We start from the raw sequence: 19,965 nt of genomic DNA, 5'->3' as shown, positions 1-19,965 counted from the left end.
AGTCTCTTAATTGGCTTTAGTTCTGACAATAGCAGAGTACTCCTTTAATTAGTCCCAAATATTGACCCTGTAACTTCTGATAGCTGAAACCCTTCCAGAATGAACTTAGTGGATTAGAGTAGGGTTCAGGTTGTAAGGATGAGGAGTGTTTTCTGTACTATGTATACCATCTCAGTTTTTCTTTTTTTTTTTTTTTTTTTTACCTTGATAAGTTTCAGTTTCTTCCATTTAGGACATTTTTATGCTTAATGAAGACATAATTAAAAAAATCATTTAAACAGATGTATAAAGAAAATAAAGATACACTTTCTATCCAATTAATTCTTTTTATTTATTTATTTATTTATTTATTTTTGCATTACAATTCTTAATACACCATTATACCATAATTTATCATATCTCTGATTATACATAAGGTATGTTGACACCAAATTCACATCTTCATACATGTATTTTGTATAATGATGAGGGTCTCCTTTCACCATCCATACAATTCCCCTTCTCCCTCCCTTTCCCTCCCACCCCTATTCCCTATCTAGAGGTAATCTTCCTCCCTTGCTCTCCCTCCCCAACCCCATTTTTTCTTACTGACTTTTTAGTTGAATTTCTTATGAGTTCTCTGAGATCAACTCAGAGAAGTCCATGGATTAATCAATACCTGCTTAGGGAAAAAGTATCAAAAGCAAACCTTCTTCAGTTCCCTTTTTATGAAACCATTCACACACAACAACAGTGCATTCTTGTAGTTTGTACACCTCACCACAATACCTTGATGCTTAGGGGACAGACATACCAATGGGAAAAGTTGAGTTAAAGTGGATTTGTGGGAAGTTTCAACCCTTTAAAGACATAACAAGATTGTTTAGTGGTTGTAATAACTAATTTAAATGAACCCTTCCCAACCTCTGTATTGGAAGTGAAAGACAGGCAGATAGCAGGCAGGCAGACTAGGAGCGTGACACACTGCAGTACTCTCTTTTGCCAAGAAATTTCTGTCTTGCCTGTTTGATTTTGTTTCCCATGGGGAAAGGAGGATCCAGGCATATCTCTGGAGAGGATGTTCCCTCAGGAAGGCACACAGTGAGCTAGACAGTTTCTGTGTCATGTGTTATTTCACCCAATGGTCACAACATCCTATGAATAAGGTATTTTTACCCATATTGTACCTTTGAGGAAAATAAGAGCTCAGAAAGGCCACACAGCTCCTGAACAGTATTAGGCTGAGATTCAAACCCAGATTCAAGTGGGGCTGGGCATGTACCTCAGTGTTAGCGTGCCTGCCTAGCATGCACAAGGCCCTGGTTCTCTCCTTGGCACTGCAAAAACAAAAACCAAAAAGCCCTCTGATTTCAAGGTATATTGTCTTCCTTCTCCATTACTCTGCCCAAAGGAGATTTATAAAGCAAAAGCTGGGAGTGTTTTAATTAAAGTTAATTTTGCTTCATTTTTAAAAAACTTTCAAATACCCTTTGGTATAATGAGAAATTCCCAAGGGCCTCATAATCTATTCTGGGAATCAGTGATGAAGAGATTAAACAAATATATCCAAGAACAGTTACTATAGCTAGAACAGAACAACAAAATGGCACAGCTTGCTCCTCCCAATAGTAACTGGGGACAAGACCACTTCCACATAGTGTTAGGATGTTCATGTGAATTTGGAACTGAACAGTCAAATGCCAAAGAGCTCTCAAATGATTGACAGTGGTTTTATTGTTCTTTGGAAAGGCTGGGAAAAGACAATTGGTGAGCTGGGATCTGGATACCTCTTGGGTGGATTTTGTCCAGTTCTACATCCAAATAGGCGGAGAGAGTGGTGTGTGCAACAAACCCGACAGCCGCGAGGAGGGCGTCCTCCTCCAGTACAGCAACAACGGGGGCATCCAGTGGCACCTGCTGGCAGAGATGTACTTCTCAGATTTCAGCAAGCCAAGGTAACCTCCCACCTACTGGGTCTTCCAGTGGTTTCTGGGAATGGTAAAGATTACATTTTTTGTTGAGGCATTTCTAAAATGTTGACAGTTACAAAAATAGCCAAACTCATAAATATTTAACACAAATGATAACCCAACATATAAAGATTTCATTCCACTTTCACTTCATTTCTGTTCTGATGGAACAAAATCCATTTGCATTCATGTTGGAGTTTTTAAATATTTGGGGAAAAAATGGTGGCTAAAAGAAAAGCAAGATGATAGATCTCTGTTTACCCAGTGTCTTATAGGGATGTTCCAAACTCACTTTTCTATTGGAAGATTTTTGGTTTGGATTTTGGTTTTATATGTAACACAAAATATGCTCAACTGTTAGATTCAAGAGCGAGATGGGTTTGTTGTTGTTAAAAGTTTTCATATGGCTACATCCAGGACTAGTCCTAAATAATATATGAATGAGTCTGTAGAGTTCAGATTTTCTAAAAATTTTTAATGGACTATTCTATAGATGGAGAATATATGTTATTAAATATTTCAGCTGGGCCACAATGGCCTGCAGCTGTAATCCGAGAAACTTGGGATACTAAAGCAGAAGAATTGCAGGTTCAGGGCCAGTCTCGGCAATTTAGCAAGGCCCTAAGCAACTTAGTGAGACCCTGTCTCAAAATAAAAAATTAAAAGGGCTGGATATGTAGCTCAGTGGTAAAATGCTCCTGGGTTCAGACCACAGTTACTAAGGGAGAAAAAAATTCAGACAACAACTGTTGAAGCATTTAGGAAAATAATTTTGTGCACTAGGCAGTCAATATTTTAAAATTTAGTTCTTTTGTAATTATGTAGTATTTTGAAATTCTGTGTTTATACTTTACATTTTACATAAATATTAAAATTCATTCAAAGATCACTTTTAGAGTGTTTCTTTTTCTAATCTCTATATTTCCACTTTAATGCAAGGCAAAATTCTTCTTACATGTTGACCACTGATGATTATTAAGCTTTACTATATTAATATTGTTCCTGTTTTGCATATTACAACTGAGTCTGGTATTGAAAAACAATTATTGAGAAATATGTAGATCAAAGTCTTACAAATCAAATATATTTTAAACATACCACTTCAAATATACCTTTATTACAGGTAAAAGGTTTACAAGTTTGTGTTTTCAAAATATTGGGTCCCTTAAAGGCAATATAATTCTCCATAACATATAACACAAGTAAACATGAAAAAGATTTTTATCTAAGGAACATGGGGTAGAGGCTGAAACCAGAAATGAAACACCTGGGCAAAATGAGATTTAACATCTAGTGAGAAAGTCATGAACCCTGGATAGGAGAGGAAACCTAGTGAGAGTCCCCGAGATGCAGTCCAGTAGAACTAGGGGGAGTGGAGAGGGGAGTAACAGTGCCAAACTGGTTTAAACAACAGTTTAGAATAAGACAAATTATTTTTTCCAAGTAATTTAGTGGTCAAATTGGATATTATTAGTTCAATAAAGTAACTAGACAACTATGTAAATAAACAAACATTAAATGGCTTGTTCAAATCCCAGAAATACTTAGTTTAAACCAAAGTAGATAACCTGGATTCCAGGCATTGTGAGTCACCTCAAATGTTTTATTTATGGGAATATTTATGGGAGGCCAAAGAATCCACCATATTCTCTCAGGTTTCTGTGATGCTGAACTGATTAAGAAAGTCTGAGTTGAAATATATGGTTAAAAAAAAACCCACTCATGGTGGCAAATACATAAATAAATATAAGAAGCAACTTTAACAAACAATAATGAGAATTTCTGTGAAGAAAACTACAAAAGTTCAAAATCTCCTTCAGAGATACAGAAGACAACAAATAATATATAAAGAACTCAAAAAACTTAACTTAGAATAAATAAATAAAAACTTAAAATAAAGGCATGCTGTCCATCTAGAACTACAAGAAAACAAACAATCCAATCAATAAATTGGCTAAGGACCTGCACAGACACTTCTCAAAAAAAGATACACATTTGATCAACAAATATATGAAAAAATGTTCAACATCTCTAGTAATTAGAGAAATGTAAATCAAAACTACTCTAAGATTTTATCTCATGACCAGTCAGAATGTCAGTTATCAAGAATACAGGCAACAATAAATGTTGTCAAGGATGTAGAAGAAAAGGCACACTCATATATTATTGGTTGGACTGCAAATTGTGCAACCAATCTGGAAAGCAGTATGGAGATTCCTTACAAAACTTGGAATGGAACCACCAGCTATGCCATCTCCATCTATACCCAAAGGACTTGAAATCAGCATACTATAGTAACGCAGCCACATCAGTGTTTTTAGCGGCTCAATTCACAAAAACTAAACTGTGGAAGCAACCTAGATGCCCTTCAATAGATGAATGGATAAAGAAACCTTGGTACATACACAATGGAATATTACTCAGCATCAAAAGATAATGAAATTATGGCATTTGCAGGTAAATGGATGGAATTGGAGAATATCATGCTAAACGAAGTAAGCCAATCGCAAAAAACCAAAGACTGAATGTTCTGTCTGATAAGTGAATGCTGATCCATAAGGGGGTGAGGGGACATGGGAAAAATAGAGTAACTTTGATTGGGCAAAGGGGAGGAAAGGATGGGGAGGGTGCATGGGGACAGGAAATATGGTGGAATGAGATGGACGTCATTACCCTAGGTACATATATGACTGCACATATGATGTGAAAAGTAGGAAAGCTAATTGGGAAAAGTATTTGCAACAAATATGAGATAAAGGATCAATGTTCCTGTAAAAAGCTTATACAAATTGTCAAGAAAAGCACTAAGATCCCACAATAATGGGAAAAATAAATAAAAGGAATGAGTGGATGTTACTAAAGAGGAAATACATATGTTCAATAAAATGTGAATCATAATAAACTTCCATTGCATGAAAAGATACCATTTTTTAACAGTCACAATGCCATTTTTTTAAATGGTAGCACCCAGAGCTGTCTCCACATGGGAACAGCAAAACAGTCTCTCTTGTGTCATCCTGCAAATTATCATAAACCATTATAACCCTTCCAGACAGGAATTTAGAAAATCAAGAGCCTTAAACATGACCAGTTTACTTGACCCAATAATTTCACTTCTAGGACTCTTACCAAAAAAAAAAAGTAAGGAGTAGAGGAAGCTTTATGTATAGGAAGTCCCACCACAAAATTATTTGTAATAGGGAAAGATAAACTCTAGCATGTCAATGTAATGAAAAATCATATACATCAAATTGTTCTTAAATAATTTTACTGACATAATTACTTACGATACAATGTTGTTCCAAAATATAAATGCCTATAAAATAAATTACAGAGTAGGATAATATACATCAAAATGTCAACAGAGCCAGACGTTATGGCACATGCCTGTAATCCCAGCGGTTCCGGAGGCTGAGGCAGGAGGATCGAAAGTTCGAAGCCAGCCTCAGCAAAAAGTGAGGTGCTGAGCAACTCAGTGAGACCCTCTCTCTAAATAAATACAAAATAGGGCTGGGGATGTGGTTCAGTGATAGAGTGCCCCTGAGTTCAATCCCTGGTACCAAAAAAAAAAAAAATGTTCACAAAGACCAACCATAATTAGATTTTTTTCCCTGGTAAGAATTACCCTTACATTTTTAAAATTACCATTATTTATGTAATATGTATGAAGGAACTGTTTTTTTCTTGATATTTCTTTAAAAGTTATGAGCCACCTTCTGGTAGTCAAAAGAAGTGGGTGAATCAAATGCAGCTGAAATATTTTTCCTCTTCTCCAAAAGATACCATTCCAAATGAAGTAAACATGATCAGGATCAAACTTTCTCACAACATTAAGCCTCCTTGTCTGATCTGTCCAAACTCAGAATTTCAAAATATCAAACTAAATTCTCCTGTTGCTAAATTTGTTATTTCACCAGCTTCTAAGAAAAACACAGCTTTTCCTTTCCTCCCCATAAATGATTTGCTCTTCTGCAGATTTGTGTATCTGGAGCTTCCAGCCGCTGCTAAGACCCCTTGCACCAGGTTCCGCTGGTGGCAGCCTGTGTTCTCTGGGGAGGACTATGACCAGTGGGCAGTAGATGATATCATCATTCTGTCAGAGAAGCAGAAGCAGGTTATTCCAGTTGTGAACCCAACTTTACCCCAGGTATTTTAGTGTTTGTAACTTCATTTTTTGGTTACCTCTCTTGGCTACTAGTTCACAGATTATTTGGATGTGAAAAGGACTATAAAGTCTAACCAAGTTATCAAGCAGAATGGTTAGAGTGTTTATAAAATGATTATAAACAGCAGCAAAGTATTTTTGGTTGTTAAATCGTCAAGAGAAAATGTGAATGGCAGTCAAAAGAAAGTTAATATAGAGAATCTTCTGTATTTTCCTAGAAATACAAGTGGTACATGGTTCAGCATGTCATGAACTGAAAATTCCTTTTTTGTTTTCAGAGCCATTAAATTGCTTTCCTGCTTTATTTGTATTGTTGCTATTAGAACTTTTATGAGAAGCCAGCGTTTGATTACCCTATGAATCAAATGAGTGTGTGGTTGATGTTGGCTAATGAAGGAATGGTTAAAAATGAAACCTTTTGTGCCACCACGCCTTCAGCCATGGTGTTTGGAAAATCAGATGGAGATCGATTTGCAGTAACTCGAGATTTGACCCTTAAACCTGGATATGTGCTACAGTTCAAGGTATTTATGCACAAAGGTCTTCCCAAAGCAGGTAAAAGAGTAAAATCATCTTGCACATTTATAAGTGAAACAAAGAACACAAATTTTTCTTATTCTGTTAACAAAGGCACTCACTTGAATGAAAAAGGTTCCTCAATCACAGGATGACAGAGCTGAAAAGATCTACTCATGAGGAAAAAAGTTTATCAGTTTTCAAGAAGTCCTAGAAGTTGTGGCTATATCATTCTATTTCTTTAAGTACTTATGGAACTTGTCCATAATTAAAAATAACATGGACCTTGAAGACATCAATCTGATGGTGATTTAATCCCATGCTTCTTAATGGGGCTGGATAAGCCTCCTTTTTCAGTTTATTAGTGATGTTTGGGCTTATGAGTTATTTTATGAATTTACTAAATAATTTCCCCTCCTTTACTCCACTTATAATTGTTCTCCTAAAAGCCTATTTTTTCAGCACTGTGGTAACATATCAACATGTATAGCAAGTATTTACTTTGACAAGCACTTGTCTCAGAACCCTAATCAAAATTTCATTGTGTTTATAATAAAATCCCATTGGTGAATTCTGGGGTCGAAAGTAATGCAGTTTTAATGAGCTAGCACAACTACATGGTCCCTACATAACGGCAGGATGCAGATGCTAAATAATTTACAAATGGAATTATTAAAGAGATCAGATGTTTATAGGCAGCTCTTCAAATATAATTTCCACAAGCCTGTAAACAAGGAAGTTAGTCATAAATAATATGATTAGTAAAATGTTATCCTTCCCTGTTTAGATGTTGATGCTAAACTGTAATGGGGAAAGCATCAATAATGGTACATGAATCTATATTCATGTGTTGGTAACACTTAAAATGGTAACAAAATAACATTAATGTCAGATATATTTCCAGAATACTGTGCTATTTCTCATCATATTTTCCATTTAATCACTCACAAAACCATGGTAAGTTAGGCATTAAATTCTGCAGGGTGATATTCTAAAGTTTAAAAAATCTAAATTTAAAAAAATTGTTAAGTACTTAAAGGGCAAGAGTGCATAACACAAGAAAAATTTGAGCCAGAAAACTAAATAGTCACAGTACAGTCATAAGAGTGCTTTAGTAGAAGTAGGCCATAAATTCTGTGAGAGTACCCTGCATGGATGGATGGATGGATGGATGAAAATTTAAAACTTCTGGAAATATAGAGATTTAGACCGCTAAAGAATGGAAGGGGAGAAATCCAGAAAGAAGAAACAAAACACTCAAATACATGAAAATGCAAATGAGAATGGCAGATTTAGAAATGTGGAGGAGTAAGAGGTGAAAGAGCTCATTTTGATTATATTCTACACCAAGTCACTCAGATATTATCCCAAGAACAGTGAGTAACAGAGATTTTTAATCTATTGAATGCCACAATCAGACCTGTATTTTAGAAGGGTCATTCTGGCAGCAATATGAGTGTTTACCTAACAAGGGGAAAGCAGTCAACAAGTACATTCGTTCAGCAAACATAAAGTCTGTATGTTTCAGACACTGTTGTAGGCTATGAATAAATACAAAATAGAGAGTACAGGGTTGGGTGATGGAGAGCAGTAACCACTATATAAAGGATTGTCAGGTTGATCTCTAGTAAAATGCTAGTTAAACTATAACCTATAAAAATTCAAGGAGTGAGTCATGCAGCTACACAGGGAAGATCTCTGCAGGCACATGAAATAAAAAGTACCAGGTCTTGAAGTGGGAGTGTTTTTTGGGAACGTTTTAGAAACCACAAGGATGCCATCATGACTACAACAGAGAAGTGAATAGAGTGTAAAAAAAATGTCAGGTCAGACTTGGGCCTCTGTTCTGAATAAAGTGTCCAGCTAAAGGATGACATGCACTGACTTGGGATTTTAAATAATCACTGTGCTGGAAATCTGCTAGCAGAGGCAAGGACTATAGCAGAGATACCCTGGGGCAGCTATTGCAGTGATCCAACTAAGAATTGGTAGGAACAGGCCCTGCCCAGCAGTGGAAGAGACAGAGAAAAGTGATCAACTTTTCAAACATATTTGAGTAAAGAAACAATGTAGAGCTGTAGTGATAAATTAGGTCAGGTTAAAGCATATCTTGAGTTAAAAAGATAAGTACATAGGTCTGAGAGATGTTAAGGGAATAGTCAGCAGGTTTTGGTGACCTACTGGGTGATAGATCATAGCTGGGAGTCAGGGACATTCAGAAGGCACTCAGAGTTATGCTTATGAATGAGATTGAAAGCATGCACAGAATTAGAATGTAAGAAAAACAAGAACTGAATCCTACAAAACAGCAGCATTAGAAAGTCAGGCTATGTGGTCAATTAAAAAAAAAAAGATGGTCAACAGTGTCAGAAGGAACAAAATAATCTGTAAAATAAGGATTAAATTTTTCCATCAGATTTAGTTTGATGGGGTTTCCTTGGTAATTCATTGCAATGGTAACAACAAAAATCAGTTTATAATGGATTGAAAAATGTTGAGGAATTTATGCAGGAATTTATGCAGCAAATATGGCCTTTATCTCAATATGTTTAACTGTGTAGTTACAGGCAGACCCAAAAATCATTAAGAATTTTCATTTTCTTTTGCTTTGCTTTTTAAAGTAGGAGAGACATAAGCATGTATAGATTATATTTAGCAGGTTCTCCAGTAAATATTTGCTAGATGTATATACAAATGGATCCTGAATGCAAAGTCTAAGTTGAATTATATATTTAATACAACTCAGAGTGTGTCTGTATCACTTCATTGCCTGATTTCTAATCACAAACTTGTCAATGAACTAAAAGATCCAACAACTTGCTTACCTTAGAAATAATAGCAGTCATAAAAATTCAAGAGAAAAAGCTAACTTTGTGTGCCCAATGAGGCTGCCATCACCAGGTGCCAGCCAAAGGCTATTCTTACTAGTGAGTAGTACAATAAAACAAATTTCTGCTAGAAGATCTTTTTTAAAACACTTTTTTTCCTTTTAGTTGTAGATGGACACAATACATTTATTTTATTTGTTCTTATTTTTATGTGGTGCCGGGGATAGAACCTAGTGTCTCATGCATGGTAGGCAAGCGCTCTACCCCTAAGCCACAACCCCAGTCCTTAGAAGATCTTTATCATGCATTTGAGAGTGCAAACCGTTAATTATATTCTTGACATTTTCTACATAAACTTAAATAAATGAGTCACATTTAAATTCCTAGCAGTCAAAGGTATAAATCCTTCTGAGAGATTTTTTTTTCTAGCTCTGAGTTTGGAAATGAGGAAAATACAGACTTAAGACTAGATAAAGCTACCCTACAGTCACAAGGATAACTGATTTATCTCATGAACTCCAACCTCCATTTTTATGTGTCTCTGGCCCTTTCTACCTTTATGTCTTCCTTTAGTCTTTGGTCACAACCATGTTCTTTTGGTTCCTTACTGCAATTTTTCTTGTAATTAGACTATTCTTATTTTTAAAGTCTCCCATCAAAGCTCCAGTCAAAAATGTGAATAAGATCTAAACAGACCATTCACCCAAGACACCAATAATTAAATAAATAGGGGGAATGTCTGAAAGTTATAGCTATCAAAACTGAAAACTAAAACAGTATTAAAATTCATTTATGTATGTATTAGTTTAGAAAGAAACTATCTTAAGCTGATATAATACCCAGTGCTGTGGTAAAACTGATCTATTTGAACCAAACTGATACTAAATGAACATCTATAATTAGAAAATGTAAAACGTGTTTCTAAATTTGACTCAGTAATACCATTCCTAGGGATTTATTTGGTGATAAAAAATCAACTGAAAAGGAAAAGATATATTCATTGCTATGTTGCATAAGATAATAAAGTAATGTTAAATAGAAAATAGGAGGAAAGTTCTAGAAATGTGATAGCCTCAACGACATGTCCAAAATATATACTCCCATATAAAAAGAAGAAAGGAAAACAGAAAAATAAAAACAATATGCTAAGCAATAGGATTTAGGTTGCATTTTTTTACAATTTTTTTCATTATTATGAATCCTATGACAGTCTCTACTCAAGGACAGAATGATAATAGTTCTTTTTCTTAATTATGTTGCTAAATTTTTGCTGTAGCAAAAATTTAGCACTTTCATCTAAGCTGATTCTGATTTCTTAGTAAGTTTTGGCAAAAAAAAAAAAACAGAATAAAGATTTTGGTTCTGTGGAAAGCAGAGAACCCAGCCTTCTCTTCCTGCTCTGAGAAAAACACCTGCTTCTCCATCTTCTGCTTTCCCTTTTTATACCAAGAGGGAGAAGGACGCAATTTCAGAAACATAGACATTATACATTTTTCTTCTTTTTCATAGTCCCAAGAAACCCATAAAGTAGGTAGCTTGTTCAGCTTTCTGCTAAAAAGTACTTGCTGATTGCATCCACCAACAAATCCCAGAATTTATGGTAGGGCTTTGGTTGGGATTGAGCTGCACAGTCTTGACATTGTGATTTCATGCAGACTGAGTAGAAAGGGCTCTGGCTGCTGTAGTGCCTAATTTGTTGGATGACGTCTTGGAACCAAAACCTTGTGTAATTCTGTCCTTTTTAACAGCTAAACATAGGATGTGCCAATCAGTTCAGCAATACTGCCCCAGTTCTTCTTCAGTACTCTCATGATGCTGGAATGTCCTGGTTTCTGGTGAAAGAAGGCTGTTTCCCAGCTTCTGCAGGCAAAGGATGCGAAGGGAGCTCCAGGGAACTGAGTGAGCCCACCATGTATCATACAGGGGACTTTGAAGAGTGGACAAGAATCACCATTGTTATTCCAAGGATTCTTGCAGCCAGGTAAGGTAATCTTTCTTATTATGTACCACAGCTACCATTTCATGGGAACATTTATTTATCTCAATAGCTACATTTCAATAATTTCAATAACTTGGAAAAATTTATATAATATGTCTGTTTCTCTTCAAGTAATGACTCATAAGGTAAAGAACTCTAGGACAAAATTTCCAAAATAGGTGGAAATGAGTGTGTGTGTGTGTGTGTGTGTGTGCGCGCGCGCACACGCATGCGCATGTGCTACACATATGCTCACACATACTTGTAATTGAGACGGATTTGCTCACTTTCCCATTAATTCATTCAACAAAGATTTAGTGCACACCTGCCTGTGCCAAGTACTGTTCAGGGCATTGAGTAGACAGCAGTGAACAAAAGCCGTTGAAGTCTAAAAAGAGCTGTCAGGCATCATTACATCAGGCTTTTGCCATTTGTAGATTTTTAGTGATTTAGTGTCTCCTTTCGAGGACAAGTTGAGGTATCTTGCAAAATAAACAACCCCTTTAAATGACCATTAAAACAAATAATAAGACAATAGAGAGAAAGAGTAAAACAATTGATGAGGGAATTGGAAGTGAACCTGTTTCATTAATAGGGCAACAATTTGAACTCTTAGCTTCCTGGAAGCTAGAACAAAGGGGGAAAATATAGCACAATTTAGTTCTCATTGTTAAGTAAAAAAAAAGGAAAATAGAAATATTCCAATTTTTAAAATGCACTTTTTTCCAGGTTCAGTATTCTAGAATTAATTCATAGCATCTTTGTACCAGATGGCATAGGTTCCACAAAGATGGTTATCTTTAACTCTATCATTTAAAAAAGAAAGAAAGAAACATTCTTCAAGTGAACACTTCTTTTTCTATTTTATTTTTTGTAGTTGTAGATGGACAGCATGTCTTTATTTTATTTGTTTATTTGTATGTGATGCTGAGGATCGAACCCAGTGCCTCACATATGCAAGGCAAGCGCTCTGCCCTGAACTACAGCCCCAGCCCAAGTCGACACTTAATTGAATTCTGGAATGTAACCTTAACTGTAACTTAGTCAAGGCAGCTGGGTTCAGAGCTGAGATGATATAAAAAGTCTGTTTGCACTGCTTCCTGATGATGCAGCATGTGGTTGGGATACTCAGTAGGGTAATTAAGAAATATTTCCAACTTTCTTCCTTCCTGGAACAAGGTAGGGTTATACTTTCCCCCACAGCTTTGAAGTTTTTCATGGCCTAATGAAACGTGAATGGACATGAAACCTGACTTTAAGAGCTCATGTGCATTTTTCTATGTCCCTGCTTCATAGAAGCATCACTGAAACAAAGCCTGCATCACTCTGGGTCCCTGAATATCTACAATAACCAGACTTCCTTGCCAACTTACACTGGACATGCAAGAAATCAACTTTTGTTGGTTTAAACTACAAGATTGGGAGTTGTTGGTTACCACAGTAACCATTTCACCCTGACTGATATAATGGCAGATGCTTAGCAATTTTATGAATAAGTGGCTTATTCATAAAAATTTTAGAGACTATTCTGTCTGTGAAATCTTTCACCTAATTGATCAGAAAATTTGTTATGCATCATTCAGCTAGAGAAGCTGGCTGTAGTCTCTGCCTCCATCATTACTTAGGCATTCATACCTAAAAAAATGACACCTTCAATGTTCATGTAGGAACACTTCCTGAAAAAGAAAGGCACTGATTTGGTTAAAGATGTAAAAGTTTCTGTGCTAGCCTGATAAACCTTGAAACATAATCTTTAAACACCATCTATTTCAAGACATAGCCATTTAGCTATTTCAATCAGTGGATCCAAGTCAACTTATAAGTAATTTTTATCTTCATATGTCAGTGTTCTTTGTAGTTTATCAAAGTGAGACTGAAATGCTTTAGGTCTTTGATGTTCAGGTAGCAGGGTTGATGAGTCTACCTTTTTTAATGAAATTAAGAATTTGGTAGTCTGCTTTAGTTAAAATACAGATCTGGCCAACGACTGTAACACAGAAACTCACAAACACAGATGCTTAGCAAGATTTAAACAAAGTAGTTCATTCTTTCTTATATCATGGTCCAAAGATGAGCAGTTCAGAGTTGACAGGTTGACTCTGACATCCTGAGCATATGACTTCCATCTTTGGAACCGAGGCAGCCTTTCCAGATTTTGTCATCTCCTAACCATTGAAAGGAAAAGAGAGTCAAGGATGCAGAGATACATTATTATTTTCAGAATTCAGCCTTACTCTTTGTCTATATTCCTTAGCTGAGCCTAGGATAATATTGTGCTGTTATTTATTGTCAGGCAACACACCTCTACAAAGCTTAGTGACTTAAAAAAGCAATGATTTATTATCTCTGTTGGTTTGTGGGGTTGCCTGGGCAGGTCTACTTGTCTCTCTCCCGGCCTCCTTCATGTAGCTGCATTCAGTTGATGAGTCAGTGTCTAGGAACAGCCGAACCTTCCTTCCTTTGTGGTCTTCTTCCCAGTATTTTTCAGTTAGGTGGTTCCTGAGTCCCAAGAAATCATCTAATTTGCCACATCTTGCCAGTCAAAGAAATTTACAAAACAAGTCAACATGCAGAAGGTTGGGAAATAGACTCCTCTTTTTTGATAGGAAGTACATAAAAGTCACATTACAGAGAAACATGTACAAACGGAGGTGTGATTAATTGGGGGAGATCATTATGGTTACAATCTAACATCATCTGTCCTACCTCTGTTCACTCAAATCTCTCCCACATGCACAACACATTCATTATCCTCCAAGACCCCCCAAGGTCTTAGCCCATCACAGTGTCACGTACTCCCAAATATTTTGATCTATACCAACCTGTAAAGTCAAGTTATAATGACAGGATAACTGTTCAAAAAAAATAAAAACAAGCAAACAAAGAAAAACACACTAAAAAGCGAAGGTGGAGATCTGAGGCACACAGCAGTCACTGGGCCATAGGAATTCAGAAAGCCAACAAGTGGTTTGTGAGTAGGACTCCCTCCTCTCAGAGCCAGGCCTAGGATAGGAAAATTTCTTTCATTAAGACAAATCTCTAATTCATTGTTCTTCTCAGCTGTTGCTTCTACCTTCTGGGCTTCATCCTCTGAACCACCTTTCCTTTTCCATAAAAACCTGTCTGTGTTTTCTGCTAAATAGGGATCTCATCCAGCTTCTTGCCCATCACAAGCTGTGCCCATAACAGTGCCGCCTTTGCCTTCCTCTCCCCATGATTTCTGAAACCATGGCCTAACCACAGCTCTTCCCAAGAGAGGTGTAACTAAGGAACATCAAGTGGTACATCTTTGCTACAACAATAATATCATGGTGCTGGGAGACATCACTGTAACGGCAGATAATTACAAACAGGAGCCAAGGAACACCAATCTGGCTTGATTTCTCTAAACCCAGAAATATGGAGCTGAAGCTGTAACTACAGTTGGTTTGATGTTGGGTGGAATAACCCAATTGGTAAAGCTACATGTGAGAAGTAAGAAAAGATCATCTTTAGCATCACAAAATGAGCCAATAATTTGAGGCTCCCAATATATCAGTATTTTGTTGGACTTCAGTTTTTAGAAGAATAAATCTTCTCCATTAGAATCCAGCTTCTTCCTGCTTAATTTGGATACTATCCAGCTTGCTGGTTGATGGCACTTGTGATGAAGAGCCCTCTGCTAAAGAATAGTAAATATGTTTCTACTTTACCCCAAGTAAATGAGCTGTTGTTGTTCCTTCTGCAATATGTTAAACTCAGATATCTCCAAACGCAGTGTTCAAAAGCTGAGAATTCTAAGTGTTAAAATTGGAGCTATTTTGCCATGAGGCAACATGCTTATAATAGTTACCAGAACATTGCTCTTTCAGAAATAATCTAAGCCAATTTTCTCAAAGGAGCCCTTTGTGCTTCTATTAGTTCACTTAGTTCTTGCCTACAGAGGAGGGACACTGGTGTTGATAGGTCTCTCCCAGATCTCAGAGGCCTCCCCATCCAGACTGTATGCTTGCAAGTCTGCTCTGAAACAGGTGTCTGCATATCACAAGGTGGCCAGCACCTTGCCAGGGTAATTTTTCCTGATTAGGAGGGGATAAACCACCTGGGAAAATAAAGTCTAAAATAATTAGTAAAGAAAAAAGACAAAGTCAGAATTATAGTTTTAAGAAGCTTGGAGTGCCTGTTAGGTCCAGCCCATATAGGCGCTGGAGTTGAACAACTAAAATGGCTCTGGTAGTTTTATTTAAGGGGGTATATCAAAGGCAAGCATAAGGTTTAGGGGTGGAGTCTTGCTTCATGATGTCTTGCAGTCAACAGGGTGATTGGCATCTTGGCAGGTTATACCCATCTCTGAGAGGCTGAGTGGCTACAGCAGGTCACCCCGTCTCTAGTGCTGTGTAGAACATGGCAGAACTGAATAGAAATTCACATGGAATTATTTTAAACATTTAAAAAAAAAGAAATTCACATGAAATTGTGTGGTCTTAACCAGTAGGATTCCCACTGGAAGTTCTCTGATACCAGATTTTCCTATTCATTGGCTGTGATGCCAGTTTGGTCCACACATAGTCCATGAATGTGTCTTGACACCATTGCTTAGTATTCTAAAGAAAGTCTCAGGGCTGGGGCTGGGGCTCAGCGGTAGCGCACTTGCCTCACATGTGTGAGGCACAAGGTTCAATCCTCAGCACCACATATAAATTAAAAAAATAAAGGTCTATCGACAACTAAAAAATTAAAATAAAAAAAATTTTTAAAAAGAATGTCTTCACTACCCACCCCATGTGCATCTCTGCACAGAACATCAGGTACACAGGAATCTTCCTAGTTTGGAGATGTAGAGGCAACATCTCTGAGCTGTGTGGTGGTGGAAGGGTGAAACCAGTTCTCCTGTTCATGCAGGCATCCTCCAGACAAAGGTGAAAACTAGAGAATGGGACAAAAATATAGACCCTTCTTGCTTATCTGAAACAGGAAAAACAAAGGGAAAGTTTTGTTTAGTGATTTCAATAATTCAAACCACACTATGGTTTACTTGCATATTTACATAATTACATAAGTTAAACTCTTTCTCCTGAGTCATTACTTCCTCCAGATCACTTCCAACCCACTTCCAGACTAGCAAATCAAAGATCTCTCCTGCATGCTCTCCTAACTCTGTTCTTCTTAGCAGTGGTTATCCGTATTACAGATGTTCATATTTTTGTTTAAGTGCTTGATAAGTGTGTCTTCTCCCTCGACTGTGAGCCACTCACAGGCAGGAAGCAAGTCTGGATGTTGCTTCCCTTGGTATGCTTAACCCCAGCACAATGCCTGGCATGTGGCAGGCACTCGATAGATGTTGGTTTAATGAAGAATGTTGAATGAACATAATGATCAGAGATAGGCAATTAACTACAAGGAAGACTCCTTTGTTTCTTTGTGTGGCTCTCCAAAATAAGTTAATGCTGTTTAACAGGAGATCATGGTTCTATATTCTACTGTGTCTCCTTGAAAAATCAAGAAAGGTACATGCACCCAAATAACATTAATAATATTAATAATTTGGGGCTGGGGTGTGGCTCAGTGGTAGAGCGCTTGCCTAGCACATGTGACGCACTGGGTTCCATTCTCAGCACCACATATAAACAAATAAATAAATAAAGTTATGTCCATCTACAACTAAAAAAAATTTTTTTAAAAAATATTAATAATTTCAAGGCTGTATCTCCTCTAATTTAAAATATGGAATCTAGACATTCTTATTAGCTTAGCTTTGGCCTACTTACTTCCTTGCTTCTTCAGATGGTCTGTCTCTGACTAGTTTTTAATGAGTATTTTTTTTTAATTTTTTTAGTTATTGAATGGACCTTTATTTTATTGTATATGTGGTGCTGAGAATCGAACCCAGTTCACATGCTAGGTGAGCACTCTACTGCCAAGCTACAACCCTAGCCCTTTAATGAGTTCTTTACCCATTCTTATGCTAGCAAGTCTGAGGTTGCTGAATTACTTGTGTGGCATGACACTGAGATAAGAACAAAGTAGCAGCAGGCATCAGGAACCAGGCGCAACTTAAAGAGATGGAAATGAAGCAAAACTTGCTTACCTTGTGGCTAGTGGAAGTTTTGTTGATTTGATTTGCACCATCCAACTAAAGGCCAAGTAGCAAAGACTAGAAGAAGTAAAAGAAGATCCATCTGTTTTTCTTCATTCTGAAAAAGTCTTCCATCAAGAACTCCCAATTATGATTCATCATGTCCTGGACTAACCTACTTAATCAAATGATTAGTCCACTAAAGACAGAGCTTGGTTCAGTTTTGTTTTGTTAATATGGATTCTGTAATACTGTACTCCTGAGAGATCTTTTACCTTCTCAAAATACCTCAGAGTGTGTTCTGTTTCTTGAATTGGTAGGAACCTTAGGATCTGCAAACAGGGTTGCTTCCCCAGTTCTGGCCAGAACTACTGTACTGGGGGAGAAAAAGACTGAGCAGCTTCCTCGCCTCCTGGTTTGTAGGATTTTGAAGTCTTGGAACTAGGTCCCTTTTTTGTTCATAGGCAGTACCAGTGTTGATTGGCAGCCCAGCTGGTTGTTAAGAGTTCATGGAATAAACATGAGGAGTAAAAGAAGGAAGCAGAGATGGTTGGAGAGCTGTCATTATAAACTTAACTCTTCTCTACCTGAATCATTTCAATGGTCAATGGCCAGAGTCCTCTTCTATGTCCCAACAAAAGAAGAACATTGTATTTGAAGGTTTCAAAAACTCCCAAGTAACCTTTTCTGAAAATACCAAATCCATAATATCCATAAAAGTAGGGTGATGGAAGGGTGAAATATTAAGTAAAAGAAAAGAAAGGATTCACTCTGGTTTTTATTAATTACTTAAAGAACCTAGGATGGAAAATTATGCAGATAAAAACCTATGATATTTCTGGCCATCAAAAATTTTATGTAAAAAAATAATAATAATATCCTCTTGGTATTGAAACATTTATGCTGGAAAAAAATCAAGAAATTGTGAGAAAGATCTCGGAGAGACAATTTATGAAGGTTACACATGGGGTAGAACACGCATGACATTGAAATAAATATTAAATCTCTCTTGAGTTTTCCTGAACTGTCTATATCCCAAGGCTGTGTGTGAGGAAACAGATGTGAGTTTTTTTCTCCCAACAGCAAAACCAGATTTCGGTGGATCCAGGAGAGCAGCTCACAGAAGAACGTGCCTCCGTTTGGCTTAGATGGAGTGTACATATCTGAGCCTTGTCCCAGTTACTGCAGTGGCCATGGGGACTGCATCTCAGGCGTGTGTTTCTGTGACCTGGGGTACACTGGTAAGGCCAAATACATGAGTTTAATGGTTTGCTTGTATAATGTTCGTCTCTAGTCAATAATTTCATGTGATTCTTTCAAAGAAGTAAATGCTGAGTTTATTCTTCTTTAAGTCTAAGAATTGTAAGATTTTGCCATTTAGGAACATGAGGTAAAGATATTTTGTAAAGCTGAGGTTGTAGCTCAATGGTAGAGCACTTGCCTTGCAAGTGTGAGGCACTGGGTTCAATCCTCAGTACCACATAAAAATAAAATAAAATGAAATAAAGGTATTGTGTCCACAAATAACTAAAAAAAATTTAAATAAAAAATATATTTTGTAGTTTCAAGCTGCTTAAGGAAGAAAATATGATGTCACAAATTTAACTCCCTAGAGATTTATTATTAATAGCAACCATAATGAACATTGCTTGGGACCCTTCTTCATCCTAAGCACTGAAGTAAGTGCTTTTTATTTCACCTCATTTAATTCTAACATAACCCCTGTGCCATAGTACTATAAAATCTACTTACATTTGAGGAAACTGAGGTACAGAGAGACTATAAATTTCTTCAGGTCACACAGCTAGGAGTTGCTAGAGTTGGGCTTCAAACTCTGGCAGTCATTCTCCAAAACCTAAACATAGGCTCTTAACCACTTGGCTGCAGGGTCTCCCTGCGCCCTTTACATTACTTTTGTTTGAAAAGAAATATAATTGTAGGGGCTGGGGCTGGGGCTCAGCAGTAGAGCGCTCACCTAGCACGTGCGAGGCCCTGGGTTCGATCCTCAGCACCACATAAAAATAAAGGTATTGTGTCCAACTACAACTAAAAAGTAAATTTTAAAAAAGAAGTATAATTGTATGCATTTAAAGCAAAAATACAACTTATAATAAATGGAAGACTGCCCAAAGAAAGCATTGCAAAAGAAGTATTTTCTAACCACAGTCACCTTTGAATGTTACTATAAGCAAAAATGAAAAGGGAACTGAGATTAAAGAGTAAAACTGAAGAAAACATTATAAGCTTCAAAATAATTTCTGAATTTTTCCTGGGAGCAACTTCAAAGCCTCCTTCTCAGCTTGTTGTGCTCTGGCTGCCTCTGGCACATAACCAAAGGCAGACTCGCTGTTGCAGGCCTTCTGTGGAGAGTGCTGTCATTTATAGTTTCAGAGGGTGGTATTTTTTTTATTTAGTCCAGGACTAACTCCCCTTGTTGATCCTGTAATAGAAGGACAACAAATGAATAAATTTAA

General features: G+C 36.9%; 1 protein-coding gene and 1 long non-coding RNA gene across 10 annotated transcripts in view; one reads left to right on the top strand and one right to left on the bottom strand.

Moving 5' to 3' along the window:
- Reln (reelin) overlaps positions 1 to 19,965 on the top strand; it is a 473,157-nt gene that overhangs the window by 362,349 nt on the left and 90,843 nt on the right. The window contains exons 25-29 of the mRNA XM_046464128.2: positions 1,729 to 1,934; positions 5,925 to 6,096; positions 6,438 to 6,638; positions 11,207 to 11,439; positions 18,575 to 18,732. Of these exons, the coding sequence (XP_046320084.1) occupies positions 1,729 to 1,934; positions 5,925 to 6,096; positions 6,438 to 6,638; positions 11,207 to 11,439; positions 18,575 to 18,732 (970 nt within the window). The remainder of the gene's footprint in view (positions 1 to 1,728; positions 1,935 to 5,924; positions 6,097 to 6,437; positions 6,639 to 11,206; positions 11,440 to 18,574; positions 18,733 to 19,965) is intronic.
- LOC124106496 (uncharacterized) overlaps positions 12,000 to 19,965 on the bottom strand; it is a 31,843-nt gene continuing 23,877 nt past the window's right edge. For 5 of the 9 annotated variants that reach the window (XR_009228598.1, XR_009228604.1, XR_006856085.2 and 2 more), the window contains 2 exons: positions 17,504 to 19,931; positions 12,000 to 16,380 (listed from right to left, as the gene is read on the bottom strand). This is a non-coding gene — a long non-coding RNA (uncharacterized LOC124106496). The remainder of the gene's footprint in view (positions 16,381 to 17,503; positions 19,932 to 19,965) is intronic. The other 4 variants (XR_009228600.1, XR_009228605.1, XR_009228599.1 and 1 more) reach the window with 4 other exon arrangements.

The sequence above is a fragment of the Marmota monax genome, unplaced genomic scaffold (assembly GCF_021218885.2).
Source record: "Marmota monax isolate L192 unplaced genomic scaffold, Marmota_monax_Labrador192_F-V1.1 WCK01_AAM20220418_F8-fsc00065, whole genome shotgun sequence".
NCBI classification, from domain to species: Eukaryota; Metazoa; Chordata; class Mammalia; order Rodentia; family Sciuridae; genus Marmota; species Marmota monax.
The sequence above is the reverse complement of the archived record's forward strand: the minus strand, read 5'-3'. Positions and strand labels throughout refer to the sequence as shown.